Source organism: Gavialis gangeticus, unplaced genomic scaffold (genome assembly GCF_001723915.1).
Source record: "Gavialis gangeticus isolate Ggan-Ray unplaced genomic scaffold, GavGan_comp1, whole genome shotgun sequence".
NCBI lineage: Eukaryota > Metazoa > Chordata > Crocodylia > Gavialidae > Gavialis > Gavialis gangeticus.
This window is the reverse complement of record NW_017729006.1, coordinates 21,436,621-21,464,126: the sequence shown is the minus strand read 5'-3', so window position 1 is coordinate 21,464,126 and position 27,506 is coordinate 21,436,621. Positions and strand designations below refer to the sequence as shown.

General features: G+C 42.9%; 1 protein-coding gene across 2 annotated transcripts in view; it reads right to left on the bottom strand.

Moving 5' to 3' along the window:
* PDCD6IP (programmed cell death 6 interacting protein) overlaps positions 1-27,506 on the bottom strand; it is a 58,244-nt gene that overhangs the window by 4,997 nt on the left and 25,741 nt on the right. The window contains exons 6-15 of one of the 2 annotated variants that reach the window (XM_019508960.1): positions 24,794-24,894; positions 22,893-23,024; positions 18,870-19,092; positions 18,139-18,262; positions 16,513-16,690; positions 15,379-15,490; positions 13,958-14,127; positions 9,936-10,184; positions 6,327-6,461; positions 4,186-4,280 (exon numbers count right to left, since the gene is read on the bottom strand). In XM_019508960.1, the coding sequence (XP_019364505.1) occupies positions 4,186-4,280; positions 6,327-6,461; positions 9,936-10,184; positions 13,958-14,127; positions 15,379-15,490; positions 16,513-16,690; positions 18,139-18,262; positions 18,870-19,092; positions 22,893-23,024; positions 24,794-24,894 (1,519 nt within the window). The remainder of the gene's footprint in view (positions 1-4,185; positions 4,281-6,326; positions 6,462-9,935; positions 10,185-13,957; positions 14,128-15,378; positions 15,491-16,512; positions 16,691-18,138; positions 18,263-18,869; positions 19,093-22,892; positions 23,025-24,793; positions 24,895-27,506) is intronic. The other variant, XM_019508961.1, reaches the window with a different exon arrangement.

The following is a 27,506-nucleotide window of genomic DNA, read 5'->3' as shown; positions in this document are numbered from 1 at the left end:
GGGGGGGGGGGGGGGGGAAATGGTAGCGGCATGCAGAGCAGGGCAGCAGGGGGCTAGTGGTAGCTGAGTGGGGGCTGGGGGAGGGGAGCTGGAGCCACTGTCTGGAGGAGCAGTGGTCCCAGCTCTGACCCTGGGTGGGGTGGGCCCAAGCTGCATCCCAGTGGCTCTGGCTTCCACTGTTTCCCAGGTGCTGGGAGCTGTGAGCCCCCCTGGGGAGGTGGCAGGCAGGGGAGCCTGGTCCCACTCCCTGGGGTGGGCACTGCACCCAACCACTCTGCATAACCCCTGGGGCTGGAGCCACTGCCTGGGGGGCTCCCAGCTCTGACCCCAGACAAGGCGGGTGGTACACCCCCCCCACGTCCTGCTACGTGCCACTCCCTGCCTCCCCCCAAACACCAGAGCAGCCCAGCAGCAGGCTGCAGCAGCAGGGGGAGGGGTACAAACACAGCCAGGGAAGAAAGGCAGGGCGTGGTGTCATGGACTTCCTGCCGCTGATCTGGGGGCATGCGCCCTGCAGAAAAAGGCCGGCACAGGCCCCCCAGCCTGTGGCCCTCTCAGGGGTGCACAGCAGCTAGTACCATTCCCCCTCTGCCCCACACCCACTGACAGCTCCTCCTGTTTTGCTCCCTGCTGCAGCCCCAGGAGCTGCCAACGGGCTGTGTTGTGCCCCTCACCACACCCCTTCCCTAGTCCCAACTTTACTCCCTCCCTCACCACTGATTTTTCCACAATTTAAACTGATTTTCTTCCTTTTTTCTTTTACCCTGATTTCATCCTGGTTTTTAGGTTTCAAAGATAAACCCTGAAAAATTCCCCGTTTTTTTTTGTTTTTAATAAAAACTGAGAATGCAGAGCACTATGTATTGCTTAACAGTATATTAAGGTTTTGGATTTGGCAGTTTGTACAAAGACTTTGGAAAGCATTCAACATTTTATACAGAAAGTCTATTTTGCATGGCATTTTAATATATGAATGTAAGCAGAAAAATGTCACAAATAGAAAGCTGATATTTTCAAGCAGAAAAATGACAAAAATAAAGCTATATCATTCTTCCCAGTCTAGCTGATAATAAAGCAGTGTTTCATACTTTAACAAGTATGATGGTCAGCTCAGAAAAGTGAGAACGAGACCTGTCAATTAACAGCCAGACCACTTAAGAGAAGAAAAAGAACAAAATAACTGCAGTCACATGAAGGACAAAGTTAAAAAAAAAAGGTCAACCATCTTGATACAAACAGCTGAATTTGCTGCAGACAACATAAAGACTACTTACTAAATGTCTCATCTTTCCACCAAAACGATCAAAAACAGAACCCAACATCTTAGATAAAAAGATTGCTGAGAAAAAGAAATCTAATCACCAGTAAGCTTGCTTCCTTAAAATTAAGCCCTGCAAATCAATAGCATGTAAAATTTTCATATGTAAGGAATGAAACATATTTATTAGAGGCGTACCAATACATCGGTCTGATATGAGATCAGCAATGATATAAAGAAAATTGATCGACTCCGAAATCAGCCTGCTGTGGCCAACAATTTGGCCGATAAAAGCCCACGTGTGCATGTAGCCACAGCACAACACACAGGCAACGAGGAGCAGAGTCCAGCAGCTTGGAGAGCTGCATGCAGCTGGTAAGCCTGGTATGGCAAAAGGGGAGGGGGGAGGGAAACGAGTGGAGAGGCAGATCAATGCCCCCGGCAGTGAGGGAAGTAGTGGGACTGGAATTGGAGTAAGTGCTGCCCAGCTGGGCCGGGGTGGGTGCGGGACGGAGCTGCGGCTTGTCTGGGGGGAACGGGAGGGGCTGCAGCTCTTGCCACTGCGCGCACCGTGGGAGGGCACCGGGAGAGGAGGGGAAGGCACATGTGTGCCCCTGGATCTGCATGGGGTACAGACAAGTCAGGCTGCAGCTGTGGACTAGGACTGTGCTGGCTTGTGCTTCAGGCGGGCAGCAGCAGTGGGGCTACAGGGGAGGGGGCTACAGCCACCACAAATTTCACCATAGCCCCCTCCCAGTGCCACTGTCCACCCCAAGTGCAGTGTGGCTCAGCCCCCAACACCCCCAGCTGAAAAAAGCCCAGCACTGCCCTCAGCCACAGCCTGCCTTGCCCCACCCCATACAGACCACTGCCCCGTGCCGCCCAGGGTGCGCACAGCAGCAGGAGTGACTCCTCCTCCCAGCCCCCTCCAGACAAGCTGCAGCGATGTCCCACACCTGCCCCGCCCCAGCTGGGCAGTGCAGGAGGCATTGATCTGCTCCCCACCACTCCCTTCCCTCTTCCCTCCCCTCCCCTCCCACTACAACAGACTTACCAGCTGGATGTAGCTGTATCGGAAACTGGATAGATATCAGCTGACATGCCTCTTCAAAAATCAGCTATCAGTACTGGCCCCCAAAGTCTCCATCGGTGCAACCCTAGTATTTAGCCACCTTTCTTAAAAGCTGAAAAGCTCCAAAGGCCAGAGGTTACCACTTTAAACCATCAGGAAGTACACAGCTCATAGAACAAGTGTGGCCAACCTATAGCACAACTGCTTTAAGTGGTACATGTAGCCTCTGCGTGGTAGACAGCAAACTGGAGGACAGGAAGAACAGTAGCAGATGGGACAGAGAATACAGGGTAGGAAACAGAAAGCAGAGCAGCAGATTGGTAGGGGGAAAAGGATCAAAGTGGCACTTGGGGAGGGTAGGAGGATAATATGTAGTAAGCCTGGCAAAGAGTTTGGCCTCCACTGTCTTAAAAGAAAACAAAAATGTAAAATCCCCCAAAATCCTCCTCCTACACCCCAATTGTTATGATTATAAAAGGATCAAAAAACTACGACAATGAAGCCTCAGTGCAGACAAATCTATTTTCATTCAAAGATCTAAAACACTTGTGACTGATTTAGTTTGATTCAAGGGGGGGAAAAATGTAAACTGTCCACTGTGGAAACTTTATATGCTGAAAAATGAATTTACTCACTCAACTGGGAATCCTGAAGTGTTTTTAATGGAGATATATGACAAATATGCCAATGGTTACAACTATCCTACTCCTGCCTAACTACAATTGTATGGCAAAAAATAGTTAATACACGAAATAACAGTACCAGGGACACTAAAGTACCCACTGATGCTAATGACAGGTTTGTACTTAAAAAAAAGTAGAATTTGAACCTAAGTATTAGCTGACCAAAAGGTGAGACAGTCAGAAATAAAACTTAATGAACTGGCCTCCCTGCTTCCCCACCCCCCGCTTACAAATAGTGAAGGAACTTCAAGATCTTTTTTTTCTGGTTGTAAGGCGATTATAGGTTTTAAGAATTAAATTTTAATCCTAATTTCCATATAAATAAAGAGAAAAAGATTTCATATTGATCAAAAAGTCTCTCCAAGTAAAAATGCCACTACAAAGTATGTTGCTAATTAAATAAAGTTAGCTGGTTCAAAGACACCTGGAATCCCTTTCTCTCTCTTCTTAGATATGAAAAAGGCTCAGAAGTCACAATCTTCAAAAGATATTACTGTAGTAGCCATATCATGTAAACAGCACGGATATAGATATATACCATTTACCCTGCAGGTTTAAACTAAAAATTACTTGCTCTAAACATGTAGTTTCAATCTACATGACAACATAAATTCTAACACAAAATCAAGTTGCAAAAGAACTCCAATATTCTGTCTCCAGCACTTGACAATGCTGAATAGCCCACAATACTCCAAATTGAAGAGGAAGCATTAAGTTCTCTTTATTACACAGAGGAGAAAGATCATTTTCTGACTACAGATGATCAGTAGCAGCTTCCACCTTGAAGCATTTAGCTATGGTACTGCACATTAAAAGCATAGCAGAAATACACTCAAGGAAGTTGGAAACCACTGAAGACTTCGTGAAACATCCGTTAAAAAAAAAACCAACTAGGATAAGAGACTGAACAGGACAGCTGGAAATTATACACTTACCTGTCTGTTTTTGGCATCATTTTGGTAAATCTTGAGTTAATTTTATATGCTAAAGGCCAAAAACACCAAGACAAAACGAAACAAAAAAAACAAACCAACCCAGAGCCATGCTTTACCCAGAAATGCATCCTTCCTTTTTCCTTTCAAAGTACCTTAGTAAGAAGGTCCATAGTGCTCAATTATGAGCAACTGGTAGTTTTTTTAAAGATTGATAGAAGAATAATACAAGAATCTTACTTTAGAAGCTCTTCTCTTTCAGTCTTGCGAGCAAAAACAATGTCACTGCATTTGGTTTGGAATTTCACCAGAATTTCTGTCAATTCATTGTAGAACTACAGGAGAAGAAAGTTAACTTGTTGCAATGAAACAAGTTTAATATGAAGAGGCATATTATGTGAGTTCTGTCAATCTGTGAGTTCAGTAAAAATCTCAAGCAAGAATAAAAGGATGCATTTGCTCTTGGTCTGTAATGCTCTGGATTATATCAACTATTCCATACAACTGCATTCCTCTAGTCAGAGCGAATGTGAACTTTAGAAGTATTTTTCCACTTAAATATACTGCTTTCAATTTAATCAGAACTACTGTATTTACTCGCATACAAGATGAGATTGCCCCTTCCCCCACCTCCCCATCAGCATGGGAAGGGAAGCCTCTTGTTTTATAATCACAGGCAAGGAAATCTCACTAAATACTGTGTCTTATCATTAAACTGCTGCCAAAAGCAGCATGTATTCAGTAATGGAAACCAACTAAGAAGTTGATTAAATGCAGCCAACACTAAGCATGATTATAAGATACCTGCCCACGCTACATAAAAATGCTGAGGCAAACCTTTCTTTTGGCATGCGCATGCATGCATGCATGCCCCTTTAAAAAAAAGGGAAAAAAAAAAAAGAAAAGAAAAGGGCAGGTGTTACCTCTGGAGGGAACTGGCACCAGGCCTCAGCATACTACAAGACCAGGCCAGCATTTGGAAAGGCCAGAGCAAGTTCCATCACCTTCCTCTGGTGCCAAAAATGCTGATGTGACCCTACCATAAGGATAAGCTAGTTTACCCTACCTGAATAAGACATATGATAGTGTTCATTAAGTGCAGTACCCCTCAGCACTGACTCTTTTTATCCATGGTGAGCTACTACAGTGAATACATCTCAACTTGCTCTCAACTCCCACAGCTGAACTGCACCTCTGTTTCCCATTTCCAATGATTTCCGTTTCTTCACCAGCCCTAAATGCATGGCATGCATCACCAAACAGGGCCCCAAACAATTTACCTAGAACCCCTCTGTTACCTCTCTCTCAGTCTCGGGCATATGATTAGCATGGCCCCACCCTCCATGATGTAAAGCCAGAACCAGGCTGCCCTGATCCTCATCTGCATACAAGTTTTTGGAGCATCCCAGGACTCGCAACAAGAATACCTGGTCCCAGGTGTTAATTAGTGAATATATCTTTTTTGGGGGGGACAGGGGAGGAGGGGAAGGCAGGAGTCCATCTGGAGTATGCACACATACTGAGCAGTGCTGAGCTGTGTGGTCATTATAGCCTGAAATGCTTTTGACTCTGCTGGGGCCGAGTCCAATTAACAGTGTGGTAAAATCAAAAGCCTTTTTGGGTTTGGACTAATATCATGCATAATTTGTACTACATGTAAGTAGGTGCTAAAGTGGTGCTCAAAAGTGTGTTTATTGAGTACCTGTGCTAAAACTTGCAGCAGTTGCAAAAGAAAAAAAAGGTAATATGCATCAATTCCGGATGAGCTAAGCATATGGGTACTAATTGCTACAGCTACGCTTAATTTCAAAGTTACTGTTTACAGGTTTGCTCCTCACTTCCATGTGCTCAGGAGAGCAGGGGCTGCCAAGGGAAAATGTTGGTGGGGAAGCAGAAAGCAAAAATGCTACCTAATGCCTCAGATTTATTTTCCCTGTTATATCAGTGGCAGGGGAACAAATTCAAGGCAAAATTCCAATAATTATACTTTTCCAGCTACAGAATCTAATAAATGTATACATTATGCATACACAGAATCTAATTCTTGGGGGGCCATCTTATATTTGAGTGAATACAACAGATTGATAACATGTGAAATCAGAATAATTATAATGCCTGCAGTCAATATTCTAGCACTTACTTTCTGGACTTTTCAACTTTGATTCATAAAACTTCAAGTCTTTACATTAAAAGAACAAAAAATTCCAACTACAGCAAAAACTCCAACTTATATTTGGGTACCCACATATCAAAGATTAAAAGCAGTTAAGTCAAAGTACTAAGAAGGTACACAGTCCGGCATTCATGCCATTTACTGCTTGCAAAAAGTTTTCTGCATACAAAACTGTGCAACCTTTCAAGCTTGTTAAGTGTCACTATACCTTTGTGCCTTCTTTTAAGTTGGCTAAAAGTTCCACAAAGTTGTCATTTGCTACAGCTAAATTCTTCAAAACTTCTTCTCTTAAATTAGATTCATTGTTTGATTGCTTCATCTTCGAAAATTCCTGATGCGCATTCTGCCAGACAGACAAAAATATTTACGGGTCTAGAAGATTAGTAGTATTTCTAAAATTTACAACTCTGAGACATTCAAACACTGACACAGCAATGTTTGTTAAAATTAAAAGCAACTATAAGCATTACAACCAAGGTATGTGTGCATTTAAAATATGCAATGCAAATGAGAATGTCATTGCCATTAAGAAACATTTTCCTCCTTCTCTACCTAAGGAACTTCTCAAAAGTCTCCTATAAAGTCGACACAGAAATTGCAGAAATGTTTACTAGGTTACAAATAAATCTTGTCCAAAGATACTGAAACTTCTGTAGACGCCTAATACCTATTTAACCACTACTCTGTATTTCTACAGAAACATTTTGAGATAACATAACCAGAGCCGACCCAAGCAGGGTGTGGGGCCTAGGGCAAATCAGCTGGTGTGGGGCCCCGCTCCTGTGCACCCTGGATGTGAAGAAGCATCCAAGGGAGGGGGGTATTGAGCAGCAAGACGCTAAGCTAGCGGTGGTGCAGAGTCACTGCAGCCACTCCGCCCAGCTCTGCAGGGCACCCAAAGCGCAGGGTCTGAGGCGGTTGCCCCCCCTACCCACCTTGAAGGCCCTGTATATAATAATAAAAAATGTGCTTCATTATTTTTCTAGATTCAAAGTTCTTTATGAAATGACTAAAAAGAAGTGCTATTAGATTTCTTGAATCATTATGCATTAATTAGTTGTGCTTCAAACAGGACAGATTTCTGATGAATTTGTGACCAACTCAAATACCCCCTCACATTTTTCAACAGCAAAATACAAGACAGTGCACTGAAGTAAAGAGATGTTTTATATGGCATGCATAGACACAAAACAATTTCCCAGCTTTACATTTCAGTTACCTTTTTTTTTTTTGTTTCTCCTTGTGGCAGGGCGCCCTAGGGGTGCCGTGACCTCCCCTAGCGCCCCTACCTACCATGCCAACTTGGGTCTTGAATGCACCCTCTATCTCGCCCGCCACATCTTCTTGTTGTATTATTAATGGGAGGCTGCCTTCCTGCCCTCCTTCGCACAGGGCCTGCCTTGCTATACCAGGTCTCTATTTGACATGCTCGCTCCCCCCTTGGGTCTGCTCAGTCTGTTTGCCCGCCCTGGAGCTTACTGCGTACATGCCCTCTCCCGGGGCTCACTGTGCACTTGCCCTCACCAGGGCTTCCCTGGGTATGCGCCCCCTCCCAGGCTTCTCAAACAGCTCACCCGCTTCCGGGGCTTTTTCCCCACCAACCGCGCCCCACTGGGCCTGTGCTTTGCGCTCCTCGCCCGCGCCCCACTGGGCCTGTGCTTTGCGCTCCTCGCCCGCGCCCCACTGGGCCTGTGCTTTGCGCTCCTCGCCCGCGCTCGGGCCTCAGGCGGCCTTAGCCTTACCTGGCCCCAGACCCCCTCTAGGGTCCTATGCCCGACTCGGGCTTCTCCCGATTGGGGCTCAGGCAGCCTTAGCCTTACCTGGTCCCCAGACCCCTTTCCTGGGTCTACTGCGCCCACTGAGCTCGTCCCGATATCGCCCACACTGGGGCCGGGACACCCCAAACGCAGCACCCCCTATGGCACTAGGAACCCCCCCCCCACTGGGGAGCTCCTAATGAGGCTTCCTCCACCCCTACAGTCTCGCCCAGTCCTCCGGTTTTAATTACAACTATCAACCCAAAACAGAGACTACAACGTAAATCTTAAGCCAACCTGGCTAACCTTCTCTCATCCCTGCCAGGGTCCTCTCCACCCTGTATCTGCACACCAACACACAACACTGCCCTGCTCGGTCTAGCAGAACTCTTGCTCCTTAGGCTGCCAGAGGGGAACTGACCTCTGGCCTCAACATCCTCTGTTTATAAAGGCCAGGCCCTGCCCCCTTCCGGTCAGCTGACACAATCAGTTGCTTTAGCAACTCACACCTGTGCTGCCCTATTAAGTGGCAGCTAAGCCCATGTTACCATTATCAGTAGCAGGCACCTTAGTGCCCTGCTACACTCCTCAAAAGAGAATTGCTCTCCAACTATTTAGAACAAAACTAAAAATGACAGCCCTGTATCTATTTCCTTATTAAAGACTATTGGTTGAAGCACTTCTCAAAAATCACAAGACAAGGAAGCAGCAGAAAGCAAAAACAGGCAGTCATACCTATTAGGCTGAGACTGTGGACAGTTTTTACAAGATTACACCCAGCCAATATGAAGAAAAGGGTTGTCTGTATCTTAGCCTAAAACATGCTACTTCTACAAAAAAGATCTTGCAGCCCATAGCATGGCTCGTTTCCCACTGGATACTAACAGACAAGTAACTCCATTCAATCAAAATGAGAAAAGTTTAGAGCCAGCTTCACAAGGGTATTTGAATGCTTCTCTCTTATTTAGGCTCCTGAACACCCACTGATTGTCAAAAGATATACTTCCATCTCTGGACTTGATCCTATTCATGCCTTCATCAATAGCTCCCAAAGCACATTTAAAGAAAGATGTACAAACTGAGTATTTGCCCATAAATATACTAACTCCCTTAAAAACAAACAAACAAACAAAAACTTTCAGCATGCCCACTTTCAGACACAGGCTTCATTGTGCTGCTGGGGCATTAAGGAGGCAATGAATGGCAGTTAGGACTGCTCCAGATTTTTATACCCTTGGGAAGGAAGAAGGAAGCACAAGTACATTTACAATACAGCCAGTGCCCCAGAACACACTGCTGGGCTAGATTCTAGGCCTAAACATGCCTATCAGTGGATAAATGCTTGAAGAACATCAGTTCCACAAATCTCTGTAGGACTAGGAGCCCTTGGTGGGGCTTTGAACTAGATGACCTCTAAAGGTCCCTCTCCTTCCAGCCCATTTTCTATGATTCTTTGACTGTTAAACTCTGCCACACCAGCAAAACTGCTTCTTTTACTAGGTTTCCTTCTACTACCTCCTTCCCCTGTTAATGTAGTGGGAGACTTTTTACCATGCATTAGAGTTGGAAAACCTCATGCCCTTCATTTGCATAAGACTGGTAAAATTTTATGTATTAATAGGATTCAAGATTAAGTCAGGCATGTAGAAAATGAGCTACTTAGGAGTGAGCTAGACTATACCTCACAGGACAAACATGCTTTTTTTGGTTATTAATTCAGAGTAAACAAATCTCTTGCTCTCCTAGAAGGGTTTGCATAAGATTTCTTCTTTTAAGGAGTCTACCACAATGTGGCTAAAACAGAGTCAAAGAAGGCCTTGAGAACATTTATACTGAACTCTGACCAAAACTACTGCAGGAAAAAAAAGGTGCGTCTTTTCATGCTCATTAGTGGACCTACTCTGTCAAACAATGAGACAAGCAGTCATGGCTCCATGGTAAGAGTCCTGTATGGAGAGAAAAGGGATAAAGTCTAAAGCCCTACAGAACTGGAAAACAGAGGAACCAGTGTTCCTGAGTTTGTCTCTTGCATGAAGATATATACTGTTAGTATTTTTTACCTGAATATTTTTGAGAAGTTCTTCTTGTGTTTGAAGGGACTCCTGCACTTTGTGTGTGTGACTTCCATAAATCTGATCCAATTCAGTAACAGAAATGGCTTCTTCATTTATAGCCCCATCCTGTGCAAGTGCAGTCAGAAATCTGCTTGTCATGTCGAAATTTACTGATTTCAGATCACTCTCAAGTTGTTCTCTCCCCTTCTTAACCTCTTCCAGGTTAGCCAGTAAAGATCTTAAAACATTAACAACCTAGGCAACAAAGTTCTAAAAGGTTAGTATTTGGTACTTGTTCTGATATGCTTTTCACATCCTATATATACTTATAGCACCCTAACCACCTTACTATTTTGTAGAGCTGCACTGACGCATCAGTCCAATACTGTATTGGTACTGACATAAAGAAAATTGGCTGTATTGGAAATTGGTCTGAAGTGGCAGATAATTTGACCAACATATGCCCAGGCAAGCACACAGCCACAACGCAACATGCAGGCAGTGATGAGCAGAGCCCAGCAGCATGCAGCTGGTAAGTCTGTTGTGGTGGAAGGGGCATATGGGGAGGGGGAGCAGATCAGTACCCCCCCGCAGTGAGAGAGAGGGGGCAGGCACTGCCCAGCTGGGTTGCAGTGGGGCACAGGACAGAGCTGCAGCTTGTCAGAGGTGGTGGGGAGCGGCTCCCACTGCTGCGCCAGATATGCACAGGGTGGGTGGGCTGTGGCTGCAGGCTTGAGTCAGGACCGCACTGGGATCTTCTTGGCAAGGGCTGGGCTCAGGGTAGGTGGCAGTGGTGCTGGGAGGGGGATCTGGAGGGGATTGCAGCCACCCCAAATTTCACTGTAGCTCCCCCCATAGCACTGCTTGCAGTGTCACCACCCTACCTGGCACTGCCTCGGTTCACCCCCCGCCTGCACCAACGTGCCAGGAAGACCCAGGGCCATGCCAGGCAGGCGGCAGTGTTGCTGGGAGTGGTGCTATGACGGGGTGCTATGGCAAAATTTGAGGTGGCTACAGCCCCTCTGTAGTCCCTTCCCAGCCCTGCCACTATATGCCCTGAGCCCACCCCCACCGAGAAGAGCCCAGTGCAGCTCCGGCTACAGCCCACAGCTGCAGCCTATCTACCCCACCCTGATACCCCACCCCCCCATGCCTTCCCAGGGTGCACAGAATGGTGGGAGCTGCCCCCCAACCCACAACAAGTCACAGCTCTGTCCCACGCCCCGTCCCACCCTGGCTGGGCAGTGCCAGCCCCTGCCCCCACTCTCCCTCACCGCGAGGGGCATTGATCTGCTCCCCCCTCCCCTTCCACCACAACAGCAGACTTACAAGCTACGTGCAGCTGTATCGGAAATCGGATTGGTATCGGCCAATATCAGTATCGGCCCCCAAAATCTCTATCAGCGCACCCCTACTATTTTGTGTTCCTCACTGAATATTCATTATTGCCTATGATATTCAAACTGTTTCAAAATGATTTTCACTAAATGGACTAATTCAATATAATATCCTGCGAATGCATGAAGCCAGCTCACCTATGCAATACCTTACCTTAGCCAGAGAAAAACTTATGCAATAAAACTGCCCAAATAGCTTTATAGCAAATATTTTCACATACTATGACATAGCTTTTCAAAGAATTACATGACAACATTCATGAGAGCTGGGTTTTGATAGCTATGTTGGTCTAAGGCAGGGGCAGGCAATTATTTCAGGTGGAGGGCTGCTTACTGAGTTTTGGCAAGCAGTTGAGGGCCTCACGGGTAGCCCCACCCCTTGACAGGTGTCCCACCCCCGGTTGCCATCTTGTGACCAGAAGTCCTGCCCCCTGACCTTTGCCACCAGAAGTCCCTCCCCTTGCCCCCAGGCATGGGAGTTGCAGAACAGCAGAGACTTCCTATATCTGAAGAAGGGTGATTGTGCCTGAAAGCTTGCAAAAAACTTTTTCCCCAATTACTCAGTTGGTCTAATAAAAGATATCACATCTACCCAAATAACCTTGCCTGCAACATTCATGAAACTAATACAAGAGTATGCAGATATTAAGTACTACATAAAGTTTTCCTTTTAAAGGTGGAAACATGAGCTACCAGGATAAGACGCATTTAATCATTTTGTTTCATTGTATTTTTAAAGCAGTACTTCCTTGACAACTCCAGTATTGCAATATTTATGTTAAAGCATTAAAAAGTATTCTAGCTGGCTACATTTTTAAAAAGATAAAATATTATGCATTCTGGCAAATTGAACAAACCATTTTTCAAACATATTCTACCCACATTTCAAACATACGCTACTTCTCCTCCATACCAGGCCATTATGTCATCATATTGTTAGATTAAAAACACAACTATTCTGAAAAGCCAACTGGTCCAAGTAAGGCGTTTTCAGTTAGGGAGCTACCAAACATTTCTATATTGTAACCTTCCCTTTTAAAATAGGAAACAAACTTTTCTCCTGCATATTGTAATTAGTTTTGCTGTAGCAAGTAAAATATTTGCTCACACTAAGAGAATTTGATATTTTTAATCAATTTTACTAAGAGATCTGCAATCTTTGACCTTTTACAATTAATCACTAGCTTCTCCTCCTCCCATCTGTTCCATTTCTTTAAGATAGAAACAAAGACAGCCAAAAACATTTAATGGGCCAGATAACCTAGCTGGGGTCATATGAGCCCAGTATTCTCTCCTGCCCAGGGCAGGGGGTCAGACTTGATCTACTTACGTCCCTTCCAACCCTACAACTATGAAACTCTCCACATGACTAGCAAGTGCTTTTCCCCTATAGGTAAACGAACATAAGTGCTCAAAAAAAAAAAAAGTCACATCAAGTTACAAAAGACTAACTTCTACATTCCTTTAGCTGTGGCACCAGTCTTAGGGAACTACAATCTGTTTAGCTCCCTTCTACACTCAACTTCAGAATAGAAATACATCTGTTTTACCAAATCCTTTCTCCTAATTTTGAAGGAGCTTTAGAACATTGTAAAGTAGTTTCACATAACATACTAATGGTAACCTCAGCAAGGCTATTAAGTAACAAAACATGTGCCAGATATTTCCCACATTTACCATATTTCACAGTGTCTAACTCTAAGTCTGAAGCCAAAGTATTTACCTTTAAATTTCCACCTTGACTCATCTGGTGAGTGGAACTTATACACCATCCACTCATTTGGTGAGTGGAACTTCCTGGCACCCTGCCGCACAGGTATGCAACATGCTGGCAGGCTCCCAGGAAGCTGAATTGGGCCCCTGGGAGCTCGGGCAGCACACAGCCTGCTGGCAGGCCACCCAGAGGGAAAGACCAGGCCCCCCTGCAGCTCAGGGCTGCTTGACCTGGCAGCAGCTCACCCGCACAGCCCCAGGGGGTTAGGCAGGCTCTGCCGAAAGCAGGATTGGGCCCCTCACCACTTCTACCTTCAGAAGGCTCCTGCAGTCGGTAGGATGCTTGGTGCCACCCAGGAAGAGGCTGGCTTGCCCCAGGAGCAGTGCGGGGTGTTGAGCAAAGAGGGAAGGCCAGGGGTACCAGGCAGGCCAGCCTCCCCACCCCCGCCTGACACCCTGTACTGCCCCTAGGACAAGCCAGCCCCTTTCTGCACCAAGGGGAGAGCTGCCACCAGACCAGGCAGCCCCTGAGCTGCAGGGGAGGCCTGATCCTCCCCTCCATGGCAGCGACACCCCCCAGGTCCAGCATGACAGCAATGCTATGTGCTGCCCGAGCTCCCAGGGACCTGATCCCAGTTCGTGGGAACCTACCAGCACACCGCCTCTCCCACAAGCCCGCCCAGGCTTCCAGCACCTCACACACCAAGCTGGGGTTGACTTACACATCACATCTACAAGAATCCTACATACAGAAATACAGGGTTGACTTATGCATTGTGTCAACCTATACACAGTAAAATATGGTAAAATTTCATGTAGAGACATTTGTGTGTTCTTTAAAATAACAGCTGTCAATAGAACCTGGCAGAACTATCATCCCAATCTATTTACATCCGATGCACCTTTTAATTTTCTTACCTCAGTTCCCTGCATGGTTTTGGCTGGATTGGCAGAAGGAATGGCTGCATTCAGTTCTGGTTCTGGCTTACAGAGGAGTGCAATCGTCTCCCGGTGAGACTGATAGCGTTCTTTAACTTGCCCATCTGCATGCACCGCTTTATTCAAAATATTATTGAAATTGGCTCCCTCTGGCAAGAAAAATAAAGATGTTTGTTTGGACTATTTCAAAACTGTGATTTTATCCAAGTTTTACATTATAATAATTCTCATACTTTTTAGCAAATTGTTATGCACTTAGAAGTCCCGAAAGTAGTACTATTTTAAAGAGTATTTTATAACTTGGTCGGTTCTTCGAAGATGTACTCCCAAAGCATTCAGTACACTACACTGCATGTCATATTTTAAACCAGTTTTGCTTGTTTTTAAAAGGTTATCCTACCAGTTCTTCACAAGCTTCAAAACAACAAAAAGAAAATCAAATCAAAAGCTAATATATGGTAAACCATAAAGAATGGCAAAGATAGCTGTTTAAAACTGGATTTTTTCAGGCAAATATCTTTGGAAGAACCAAGTAACCCTGAACTTTTAATAAAGCAGTAACATGCAGAAGATTCTTAAAATTGAAAATATAAATAGTACCGCACATAACAGTACAGTCTAAGAGGCAAAACAGACAAGATGCTCTAATGTAGGGCAGAGAGATTTCAACATACCACTAATGGGATATGGCCAAAAAGTACCATATTCAGCTAAAAAAGAATTACCTTAGTGCAGTGGTGCTCAGCCTTTAGGCCCTGTGGACCATATGAATGACTTGGGCCCATCTACAGGCTGGACTGCCCCCCCGGACCAAGTGCTGCCCCCTCCCTGGCCCATGTGCCAAAACTGAGCCCTAGGCACCCCACACCACCCCTACAACTATCTGTGCACCAAGATTGGATCCTGGGAGCCCTGGCTCTGCCCCACCCAGCCTCCCACACCAGGATTGGGACCCAGGGCCTGGTGCCATGCCCACCTGGCCCTGCATGCTGAGATTAGGCACCTAATCCAGTGCACAGGACCCAGGACTCCCTACAGGTCCAGAGATTTGGCAGCAAATGGTGGTGCCACTTCCCTGCTACCAAATTTATAGACCCATGGAGAGCCCTACAAGCTGAGTGACATGGTACTACGAGCCAGAAGTTCAGCAACCTTCCCTTAAAGCAAGGGGGGGTCCTATATTGGGACAGAACAAGCAGAGCAGCTCTTACACAAATATTCCCATTCTGATTCCACATAGAAACCTGGCTGGAATAAGGCAAGTATGACCAAGTCTCTCAGGCTGCACTAACTTCCTTAGGAGCAGTATCAGATCATTCAAGGCTACTTTAATTTACAAACTGAGAAGGGTCATTCACAGAGCAGCCTCTGAATGAAAAGAATGAAAACATGATTCTTACCTGCCCTCAAAGGTTTGTATAGTTCATTAGATGGTGTTCTTTGCCAACGTTCTTTGAATTTTGCTCTTAGATCATTGTCTGTGGCCTCCTCTTCATCCAGCAATCTCAGTGACTTTAAGAGTTAAATATATATGTATAAAATTTCCTAAATATTTATAGTTTTGCAGCCATTTTATAACAAATATTTCAGAATACAGACCAGGGGTACATACCCTCTCCAGCCCCATGAGCTAGCTGAGTGGTGCAGGGCCAGGCAGAATCAGTGCATGGGTAAAAATCAAATGTGCCAGCACAACCCCAGATACTGTCTCAAATTGGGCCGTGTCATCTGGACCATGGGGTTCCCCATGGGTCGGGAAATTCAGTGGCCAGGGGACAGTAGCAGCATTAACTGCCTTGGCTCTAGGAGCAATTTATGCTGCTAGCACTCCCTCACCACCAAATTTCCAGATGCACAGAAAGCCCCACAGACCAGATCCAAGCCATGGGCCATAGGTTGAGAAGCACCAATACAGACCTTTAGGTTTGGCAAGTCTGGGGTTTATTTAAGCTGGGTTTTTTTCCTTTTTTTGGCTGTCAGTTTCTAACAATTCAACAACTGCTGTTACTGGGTTACACTTAAAAGCCTTTGGTGCTGCAGCTAGAATGTGATTTAGGTTGGCAAGGGGACATTCAACCATGGTAAGTTCAGCATTCTGCCACGCTATGCCAATGACATGGCAATTATGATTCTGGAACAAAATCTTTTTTGCTTCCTTCTGCTTCCCAAAATAAGATGCATGGTTTATTTGGGGGTATATTGTATTCACGTAAGTATGGTGTGCCCTGCTCCTGCAGTAATATGGCACTGGGAGTGTCCTCTTCTCCCCTGCTTTTACTCATGGTAAACAGTAAAGTTTTTCTGATGTGCTTGGTTTTGTGCGAGGACCTGAAGGGCCAATTTCAGGGAAACTTGGATCAATGACTGCCTGTAAATGCAGGGGACTGGACCCGATAGCTAAGGAGGCCCTAATTCCTGTGTTCTAATTTTAACTGCGAGTGTGTTAATGGGCTGTTCAAAGAGTCAGAGGCAGATCCATAAAAGCTTTGCGTGTTAAGGAAAAATTCAGTTTATTATTTATTTCTAAAGCTTACTTCATCTAAGATTTCTCTATTCCTCTGTAGTAGTTCAGGCAGATCTTTGATCAGCTGATCAACAGTTTGAACACCTCCCTGTTCAATCACAGACTTAGACTTCTGCAGAATAGACTGGGGAACACTGTCACCAGACACATCTTCAATAGCAGCAGGCAAATTGAGGGACGCCAATACTCTGAAAAAAGGTTAATACACCACATTACAATTTGTTCAAAACAACACAAAAAAAGCCACATGGCACAAGAAACATCTTGTTATCCAAATAAATATTTAAGTAGGCCATAAAAATAATGGAACCAAAACAGAAGCGTACTGTAATCCTGAAGCAGCATTTACAAACTGGAAAAGTTTAAACTTATTCAAAGGCATACTTAACCAATACATAGTTTTAAGCCTTTTTAAAGGACCATTATTTGTCTATTCCCTCCTCTGAATTTTAGTGCCTACAAAGGATGGCAAGTAGCCTTATGAAAGGTTTTGAGCAATAACTGTTTCATAAACAAATGACTTTCTCCATATCTGTGAACTGTTTTTTTTAAAAGTAATGTGTTGGACAAGTCAAGTATTAAGTTTGTAGTCATGAAAGAAGGTATGCAATTAAGTAAATGCTTGTTCCTCTCCCACTTGGTACCACACACCTACCCCAGCATCCCATAGACAAGCAGTACCAATAACTACTCCTCCGGGAACCACCTACTCTTGCTCCTGCCCCCGGCAGCCTTTGTGCCAGCTGCCCCTGCATTCCCAACAGCACTTTTTGCTGTGCACATGTGAGCAGGCAACATGGAGCCATGCTTCATGGTTCATCCCATAGCCCCTCCCCTGCTGTTAGAGCCAGTAGAGAGGGGTTCTGGGGACAAGTGGATCCAGTCACTAGCATGAGAGTCCCCAGAGGAGCAGCTGCTGCAACAGGAGCTACACTTGCTCCCTCAGTTGCCATACAATACTGTAGCCACACAACTGCAGCAGACCCTGTGCAAAGAGGTAAATGCTTCTCCTACACCCCCCCCCGTTGTTAAATTGGGGTGCTGTTAAATCCAGAAAAGTTACTGGGGGGTCAGGTGTCTTGGGTCTAAACAGGTCAAAGTGCACTGCTGTAGGGAGACTTAAGAATTAAGCCAATTTCATTTGAACTCTGTTTTAGAAAGCTAAGCCACAAAAGACACGCAAAGGAATTGCAGGACACAAAAAAGACATGGGGAAGGGGTAATGTATTAAAGACACCCTCCTTGCAAAAGCACAAGAGTTTCCATCTTTACAAAGTGAAGGGACAAAGTAAAAACATACATTTATACTCAGTGGTAGGTCAACTCTTTTCCTTTCAGTTCTACCTAGCAATCAATAAGTAGTTTATCACCAAAGTACCTTTCTTTTCCTACTAGAAGTTAACTACAGTAATTACTGGCCCAATTCTATATTCTTAGAGCTTCCTACAAAATGATGACAGTGCCGCTACATGATTGGACTTGTCATTTTGAAGAATTCAAGAGCTTCCCTCGCAAATTTTTAGCTGAAGCAGAACAAAAAATCAAAAGTATGTGAACAAAATTAAGACTGTGGGCAACTCACGTACACAGTATTAAAGTTTTTTAAAAGATTAGAATCTGAATGAATAATACTTACCCATTTGCCAAATTGGTGGCCTCCCTCATCTGGGCTATTGATCTATTTACTAAATCAGCCTTTCTCTGGTTGTAGACACTCAGAGACTGCTGTACTGACAGAGGAACCATCTTCTCAAAAAGATCTATGATTAAGGCATCATAATTATTTAAATTCTACTGCAATGTCTTCACAACAAACCATATATATATATCTATTTACTATCATAATGTACTGATATTTTCATTTCTTACATCACTTTACATTGCATAGGGTAAACCACTGAAAGAAGGTAGTCACGTTCTCCATAAGTCTGTTTATTGCCATGAAACCTACTCCTTGAGATGTGTATGTTTAAGATTTGTGTCGCAAGCAGATCAATTTTAATAGAATATACTTAAGTAAATAGTTAAAATTTAAAAATCAGGGGGGTTGGGGTTCTTTTCCCCCCGCAGCTAGATTTATAAATCTCTCTCATATTTTTAAATAAAGGACAAAGATTGAGAAGTTCTTTGTTCAGAGAACAAACTGACAACACTGAGACAGACAAAGATTTGAAGATGTTGCAGCAGCCAGGTGCAGGGACATTTTGCTGCTGCCATACCACAAGCAACTGGGATGAGGAGACAGCACTGTGGCAGCATTAGCCAGGGACTCTGAGGCCCTAGAGCAGGTAAGACTCCCAGGAGCTCAGTACTCCCTCCCACAGTGCAAACCAAACTAGTTATGTCTCTGCTGGACATTTTGCTTACCTGTGAACTTCTGACTGATAGGAACAACAACTGGGGTCGATTTTACAAGACTGGCTTTGCCAATGGGCTCTAGATCTTTCAGGTCAGGAACTCGGTCATGATATATGAAGTCATTGTCCTTCTTGGCAGCTGTAAGGGCGCGGCTGATTTTGTCAGATAAATCTTTTACGTTTATATATTCATCATAACGAGATGCCACCGTTTTTACTAAGTCTGATGCATGCTAGAATCAAAGTAAACATAATTTAAATAACCCTTTCCTTCTCCTCCCTTTAGTGCATACTATGCTTACACAAACTGGTTTTTTTTTCCTTCAGTGAGTCAACTGAGAGCATTGCAGAGGAGTATGATCAACTTTATTGCCTCCTACCTATTGAAGAAACGCCCCCCAACTGAGTATCAACAACTATAAGCAAAATGTCTTCTCAAAATAGACCTAGTGACTCTCTACAAAGTTCTGTCAATAGGATCAAGTTAACTCTAGTGTGTCCCAACATAATCTAAGTCCCCCAAACCCTGAGAAATCAATTATCTTTTTGGAAGTAAAGAGGTAAAAATTCTCTCACGGGCTTACCCACAAAAGAAGAAATTATTTTGGGCCCAAGGCTAGAACCAAGGTGGCTGCTGCTTGCTTACGGATTGTGACTGCTGTAGCAGGTGGTGAAAAAGGGAACTTCCCTTCTGAGTCTTCCCACAACACTATTAAAAGCTTATGAAGACACCACATACCAATTCCCATCCCGCATTTCTCACAAGAAAGGTTAACTTAAAGTGTAGCTTCTCACCTTTCCGCCATGTGTGGCTGCCTACTATATTTGGCTTGGGATCTGAAGATCTGGACTGAAAGGAAATCTTCAGCTCCACTGAACCCTCATTATAAGACTAAAGTGGGGGTGGCCAACCTACAACTCTGGAGTCCAAACTTGAGTCCAAACTGAGTAATGTGCTCTATGTGAGCAGTTGCATCGTGTGACATGACATAACGGCTATGGAAACTGGTCACTATGTGCTTGTACAAAGATTCAAGGAGACGCACAGTAACTTCTGAAAAGCCACATGCGGCTCTGGAGCCGCAGTTTGACCACCCCTGGACTAAAGGACGTGCTACTGAGACTGCAGGGGAGATTGAACAAAGTATTGTTGCTCTACTGTCTGCTTTCCTGCCAAACTGTAGGACCCCTGATGGAAAGCAGGCTAAGATTAGGATTGCCATTGATCAAGGCTAGAAGGAAGCCATCTTTTACTGAAGTGCTCGTCCATGCAGTCACTCACAGTAGTCCAGGAGACGGAGAAACAGCAGCAGCTAAGAACGAAGCACCAACTGTATACCTAATTTTCTTCCCCTGCCCAGTTAGAAAACCAGTATAACTATGCAAAATGTCTTTGCTGGAAAGACAACCCACTGGTTACAACACTATGGAACACTTCACCCACTCCTTGTCTGGTAGAAACATCTCTCTCCCTCAAAACACTCCCACTACCTCTGGAGAGAGTGGCGTAAGAACTGGTTCTGCTAGTTGTACTTCTGAGGACTACTCCATGCTACTGGACATACCAGTTACTCGTCTGCCTTTCTGTGAGTCAGCCAAACAAGGTGCAAAGTCTACCACACCATACTATGTGCAGTACCTTAGCCTTTTCAGATAATATTTCACTTTCCTTTTAAGTCTTACAACGTCAACTGCCAGACAGCACCACAGTGAAGAACACCTCCCAGGTAAAAGGGCCTACCCTAGAACAGTCTGGAGAGGGAGTAAGGTAGATCACATAATATTGAAGAAGTGTATACAGTGGATAGAACTGTGTTATTCAAATGAGTAGGTGATACTGAGAATTTTATTGAAATCTTAAAAGAAAAAAAAAAAAAAAAGACAAAAGAAACTTATGCAATCGCAATCTTCAAACCATAGCTTTCTTCCTGATGCCAAATAGTTAAAACTTATTAGTTAATTACTGAAAATATGATTATCAAATGCAAGAAGTGATGTTAACGTGATGAAAACAAGGTGTTTTGGTATATATACTGTATATACAAGGTATATATACTGGTATATATACTGTATAACAAGGTATATATATTGTATCATTTTCCATTTTTCCTCATTGCTCATTCTGAGACTGTCCCATAATAGCTGAGAACTATTACAGGAGAAAGTAGCAAAAAATCCTCATTACCCATATTTTTTTGTCAAATGCACAATACTAGATCTGGTTTAAATAAGCTACAACTTCTTGTGACTAGAAACCAGAAGCTGAAACAGTATTTGAATCTTTCAGACTTCTTCCTGCTTTCAGTCATACCTCAAAAGTCGTACAACAATAGCCCCTCACAGCATTTGAGTTTGTTGGGTTTTGCTAGAAGGAAGGTATGCCAAGGCAGAAAAGCATCTTTTTTAATGCTACTATTCACGTTCATGGCTATTCATATTAGCCAAGTTATTTTTTCATTAAGCCAGTTTACATAGTTTAAAAATAGAATCGAAAAATATATTACTTCTGAAACAAACCTGAAATGTCACAAAAAGAAGGATGACTAAATCTCTGCTCCGGTTAAGAATAAATTTAATTGGTAAGGAACCAACTCCATTGAGAAACTAATGAGAACCACACTTTATTTTCCTCTAACTACTGATTTAATACCTATGACAAAACATAGGAATAAAGTCACGATGCACAAACTTCCTTTTTTTTTTTTTTTTTTAAACTAAATGCCTTCTAGTGGTAGCTGGACAGCTATCTCCTGTAGCTGAGATGTTAAGAAGAAATTATATTCAAACACAAATTATATTCAATATGTAAGTTTACAAGAGCTGCCAACAAGCCTGATAGAATTTCACAGCCCTGCCAAACATAAGCTATTCCCCATTTTGTTTTGGCTAATAAAGTTATTTATGCTTACAAAAAGTCAAAGTTACTGAAGACCATCATTTATGATTCCAGATAGCTATATTTAATATTACAATGGGTATAGAGGAAGAACTCTTAGCAAGCCAGGATTTAGAAGTAGAATCTGAACTATAGATGTCCACACTGGCATAATCAGCAAATGTTACGCTGAAGCTAAGCTACTATGGCATTTATTACTCTATGTGTACGTAAACAAGTATGTTGTATATAGTTTCTCATTTTCACTGAAAACATATTTTAAGTCATCAGGTACAAGGTTACTTGCAGAGCCTCAACTTTCATAGTATTAAAATGACTGTCCTATATATAGAATTAATTGTTGTTCCTTCCGCTCTATAAATATGGCAAATACACTGACCACTGAAATATAATAATCTGTTTTCTTAGGGCATCAATACAAAGTAAGTAACCTCATGTACCAATGTGCACACTGTTAAGCCACAATAGACTAAAGTCCACATTCACTTTGCAGTAGCTTGACTGCCTTCACATCTGTTCTACTCTGGGGTAACTAAAAACTCAATCATGGCAGTTTACACCTGACAAACTGCTAACTTACCACAGCTTAACTTCCTTTTACCTCAGGAAAGACAAAAAACAGTTACTGTACAAAAACTAAGCACCTCTGCTTCTCTCTTTAAAATGGTATAATTTGATCATCTGCCTACACCCGAGGAAGACAAAAAAGCCACTCTTTTATATATTTAGATTGCAGGTTTACATCAGAGTTAATATTTTAAGCACATCTGAAGCCACACAATCCACCACAAAAATTCTACTGCTAGTACCATCTAACAGTAAGTTTCGGCAAACAAGTTGTTAGTATTGGTTATACTAGCATAAAAAGGGGTCTTCAAATATAGCCACAGCTGTAGAGCTATATAATAGATGTCATGCTTCCCAATATCTGACTGAAACATGTTTCAAATTACATAGGTATTTCTCATCTTTGAAGATCCATTTCAAATTATTTAATTCATGTGACTTTCTTTTAAGTGAAACCTTTCAAACTTTGCTTACTGTTTTAATTTTGCATCTCTGGGTATTTGTTTTTTCCATTAAACAGAAGTTAAATATGTTTTGATATTTCTTTAAAAAGTTCTTCCAGGAACCCACCTGTAGTCTCCCAATTTCCTCGCCAAATTTCTTCTGCTGCTTTGCCAGGATAGACTGGTGGTATTCTGCATTGGCCTGCATAATGCAGTGCTTTGCAGCCAGAACAGGAAACACCTCCTGGAAATAAAAATACTGACCAGGGGAAAGTCCAACCATATAAACCACCACAGACAACATGGGATGCAGGAAGAAAAAGGAAGAAGAAAAGGAAATTAGATTCACCCAATTAATGTTTTAGGTAGGTTAAAACAGTAGAGGTAAATGTTAAGAGACCACATGACTTTGCATGGATTGAGTTCAGTGAACAAATAAATTGCTGTAGTTAAATCTCTCAATTTTCTTACTGGTTTGGGGATTCCAATTCATTAAATTCAATCCATGAAGTCAAACTATTTATTTTACAAAGATCAGAAATTCATGCATGCATTAGAAAGGATAGTAAAGAGAACATCCACAAAGATCCCCAAGCCAAAAGTGCTTAAAAATAAATAACCCACTTAACCAAGCCACCACTTTTAGATGTCAAGGCAATTGCTCTAAGTCTATTTGATCCCGACGTAAACTTTAAGAACAAAAACATTTATCCAGCAGAAGCCACTGCAACAAAATTTCATTTAGAGCAAGCCAAGGTAACTTAAAAATAGTACCAAAGTCCCACAAATAATAATAAAACAAAATTGGAAGATTGAACAAGTCCAGAGTACCAACCAGTAATGATCAAATAAAAAGAATGCCTTGAACACTTTTTAAAGGTTTTTAAAAACTTTTTCCTTGTATAAAGTTTGTTTTCACAGAGTTCCACAAAGAAGTCTACTAGAAATAAAAAAGTATTATATGCAGGCCATAGTATACACATGGTCTCTGATCAAGTAGTTGGTCCTAATGTCATAATATTTCTCAACTCGGAGAACACAAAAACCATGCTCCTTTAAAGACTTAACAGTTTATTGAGACATATCTTAACTATTATTTCTTTACCTACTACACTTACATTGCGCATTTGAGTTCTGCCACTGAAACACAGAAGTGCCTTGCGGCCTTTAAACAAACAGGAAAACATAGGAACCCAAGATATTGCAGCTATAATAGCAGTCATCTAACCAGATCTCAACTCGCACACACCTGGGCTGGGTCAGAGTTTTGATCAGAGTTTATTTCAAAGTGTCCAGCAACTGATGGAGGAACGGGTGTTAGTACTTACAGGATTTCTACTCTGCAAACTAACTTTATGAAGTAAGTGGCACTGGAGTCCTCTGCATTTCTTGCATCTGGCTCCATACCAAGTAGCCTTTCCCCAGCAAAACTGTTGTTTGTTTCTAAAGGACATATTTGTTTAGTCTCATACACACATTCACAGACACACACACATGCACACCTGGGTTCCAGCAATATAGTTCAGTAACTTATAGGTGTGCAAGTTGATCAACTTGTAGGCCATCACCAAGGTACATTTTGTGATTTCACAAGGTAATGTGAGAACAAAAACCATAAACTCATTAGAATATGTTAGTTTCAAAAATAAATTTAGTAAGGTGTTAAACAAGGCAGCATCCCAAAGACTCAAAATACCTTCTAAAGTAACATTCATTAAAGCAGCATGCAAAGGATATTCTTGACATCAAATTGACTCATTTACAATTTAACCTGATGTAAGCATCTAAAAAAAACCCCAAAACCTGACAAACTAAAACTGTATACCACCACCCCCTGCAGGTTCTTAAAATATTACTCAGATTCTACGCTTGTTTACCTTTAGCATAATACCTTAATCAGAAAAATGCTCGAGAAACCATCTCAAGGGAAAAAATAAACAAACAAAACAATGCTGTAGTAGGTATTAACACCAATTCTGAACACTAAAGTATCTCATTTCTTCCCCCCCCCCCCTTTGGATTACTAACCTTGGGCAAAGTATCCTTATACTGACACTGTTTGAAAGCATCACCATAATAATCTGCGGCTTGATTAGCTAGTTTAGCTATTATAGCATCTTTCATTTTATCTGAAATAAAATAGAGAATAATCATTATTTCTACCAATGTTTTATGAATACATAGAATAATTGCATGTAACCTCAGTTCAAGATGGAACTCCACATACACTCAGAATGGCACCATTATATCATCCCCATGATAGCAGAAAGTCACAGCATGCCTGCTTCATTCTTCTTTACACTCACTTTTGTCCCTGCCCTCACTAATCCCAAGGGTGAAACTATATTTTTAAAAAAAAGCAGCAGAATGGTAATGCAGCCACCTTAGTTCTTTGGAGTACCTCCTCATGTTTGCAGCTATCGATCGCTAAGAAATAGGAAAGGCAAGGAGTAGGAATGTGAGGCATCCACCTGAAAAACTCCCGTCAGGCAAGTAGCATCCATTTCATTATGTGACTGCTGCATATTCCCACACACTGAAGAGTTTGTGAAATGGCACTGTACTCATCAAGACAACATCAAGTCACCTAATTACAGTGACTGAAGTATTATTACTAAGTGAGTGGCCAACTGGGATGCTACATCAGATACACAATGCATCAAAAGTGCACAAACATAACAGCTTTGCAGATTTCTGTAACATAAATCACTTCAAACCTTTTCTCTTATGAAACAATCTAACCCCTAATAGGAGAGAAACTAATTTGTAGCTCAGATCATAAAACACAACACATTTAGGTGTGGAAATTTTTTTTAGTGCATTATAAACACAAAATAAAAGCACAGAATGAAGAAATTAAAATATTTGAAATAAAATGTTCTTTAAGCACCCAGTGTGTGGAGTTTTTTTTTCTGAATGAACATGGATTCTGGGAAAGAATACCAACAGATAGTGACAAGTGTTTATGGCACTCAGCTACTATTCCGAGTAAAATAATCGTGATGATGGAGAACCATTTGTACCTGTGAACAAATGAAAGCTAGATCATCCATCTGTCCTGACAGCCTTCATTTGTGTGTCTGGTAGATTGTCATGGCTATAACGCAGCGGTTCCTAACGCAATGCCTGTGGGTGCCATGGCACCCCCCAAAGTTTATTCAGGTGCCCACGTGCATTTTCACAATCAGTAAAAATCATTATTCCAACAAAAAAATGCTGTCACTGCCAACTGAATTCAGAATGACAACACTTTAAAAATTGTTTCACAGGCTGTACGCAATGGCCACCAAAATGAGACTGAGTCAATCTGACGCAGTGATGAAGTGGCACTTACTACTCCCCCCCTAAATGAAACTATGTGCATGCGCATATCCAGGAGCTACCTTGAGTCAGTCACAAGAGACCAACTGGCTGAATTCATATTGGCACCCACTGCTTTTTCTTTTAAGTTCAAATGTGCCCTTGGGCACATAAACGTTGGGAACCCCTGCTATAATGAATGCTCATACACAAAGAAAAAACATTCAGAGGCTCTAATAGAGGCTCTATAAACTGAGTAAGAACTAAGGTTGGGTCCCATAATGGAACTGGATTTGATCAATGGATATTCATTATTCACTAGACTATTCACATACTATTTTACCGTACCTTGGATAAGCTTGGTTCCATTATCAAACATCATTACTTGTAAAACTATGTGGGCATTCAGATGAAGAAAGACCAGAAAGTTTCACGTGAAGCAAGTTATCAAGTATAAATGGTATTCAAACTGAACTGGGGCTGTTACTGGATGGCCCAAATTGGAAACCTTTTCTGCTGGCTGTCATAGCCCACAGACACATCTCACGAATTTTTCAAGTTGTCAGTCTTTTGTTTTGCACTTATGGTGAACAAAGTCTCCCTAGATTCATCAGAATACTAGAGCCAAGGTAGTTTGGTGCCACAAGTAAGGTGTCAGGTGATAAAACTGTTTTAAGATGACAGGTCTATCTATGATCACAGGAGAAATGTGATTAAAGGTCTGGAAACAAATCCTGTCCCACTTCAACCACAGATATCCCAGTTTGGTTGTCTTACTTTATCTTTCTCTATCTTTATTATTTTTTTGTATAAGAGAACTAGGTGGGGACTCTCAGAAGAGACCTATTCCACAGTCAAAACGAACTAAGTCTGCTCTTACTCTTCAACTGAGCTTCATGCATTCTGTATTACACCTTGCTCTAACTGCGGTGTACAACCAGTGGAAAGGGGGTGCTATCTCCAAAGAGGAGTATACCTCCTCTGCTCGGGCCTGTAGGGGGGCTGTCAGGAAAGCTAAGGCAGTCATATAGCTAAGACTAGCATCCAAAATCAAAGATAATAAAAAGTCCTTTTTCAAATATACAGGGAGGATGAAGAAAGCACCGGGAAATGTGGGGCCCCTGCAAGATCCTCTGGGCAATCTGGTGGTTGCACCAGAGGAGAAAGCAGACCTCTTTAACCAATTCTTCATGTCCGTTTTCTTGGGCAGGGACCAGGACTTCCCCACCGTGATGCAAGACGGACTCGAGGGGAACGTCTCCAGACCTCAGGTTGGGGAGGACCGGGTTAGATAGCTTCTGGAGGGGCTGGACGTGTTCAAGTTAGCGGGTCCAGATGCTCTCCATCCCAGGGTGTTGAGGGAGTAAGCAGGGGTTATTGCAGGGCCCTTGGCACGGCTTTACGAGCACTCGTGGTGCTCAGGCCAGGTGCCAGATGATTG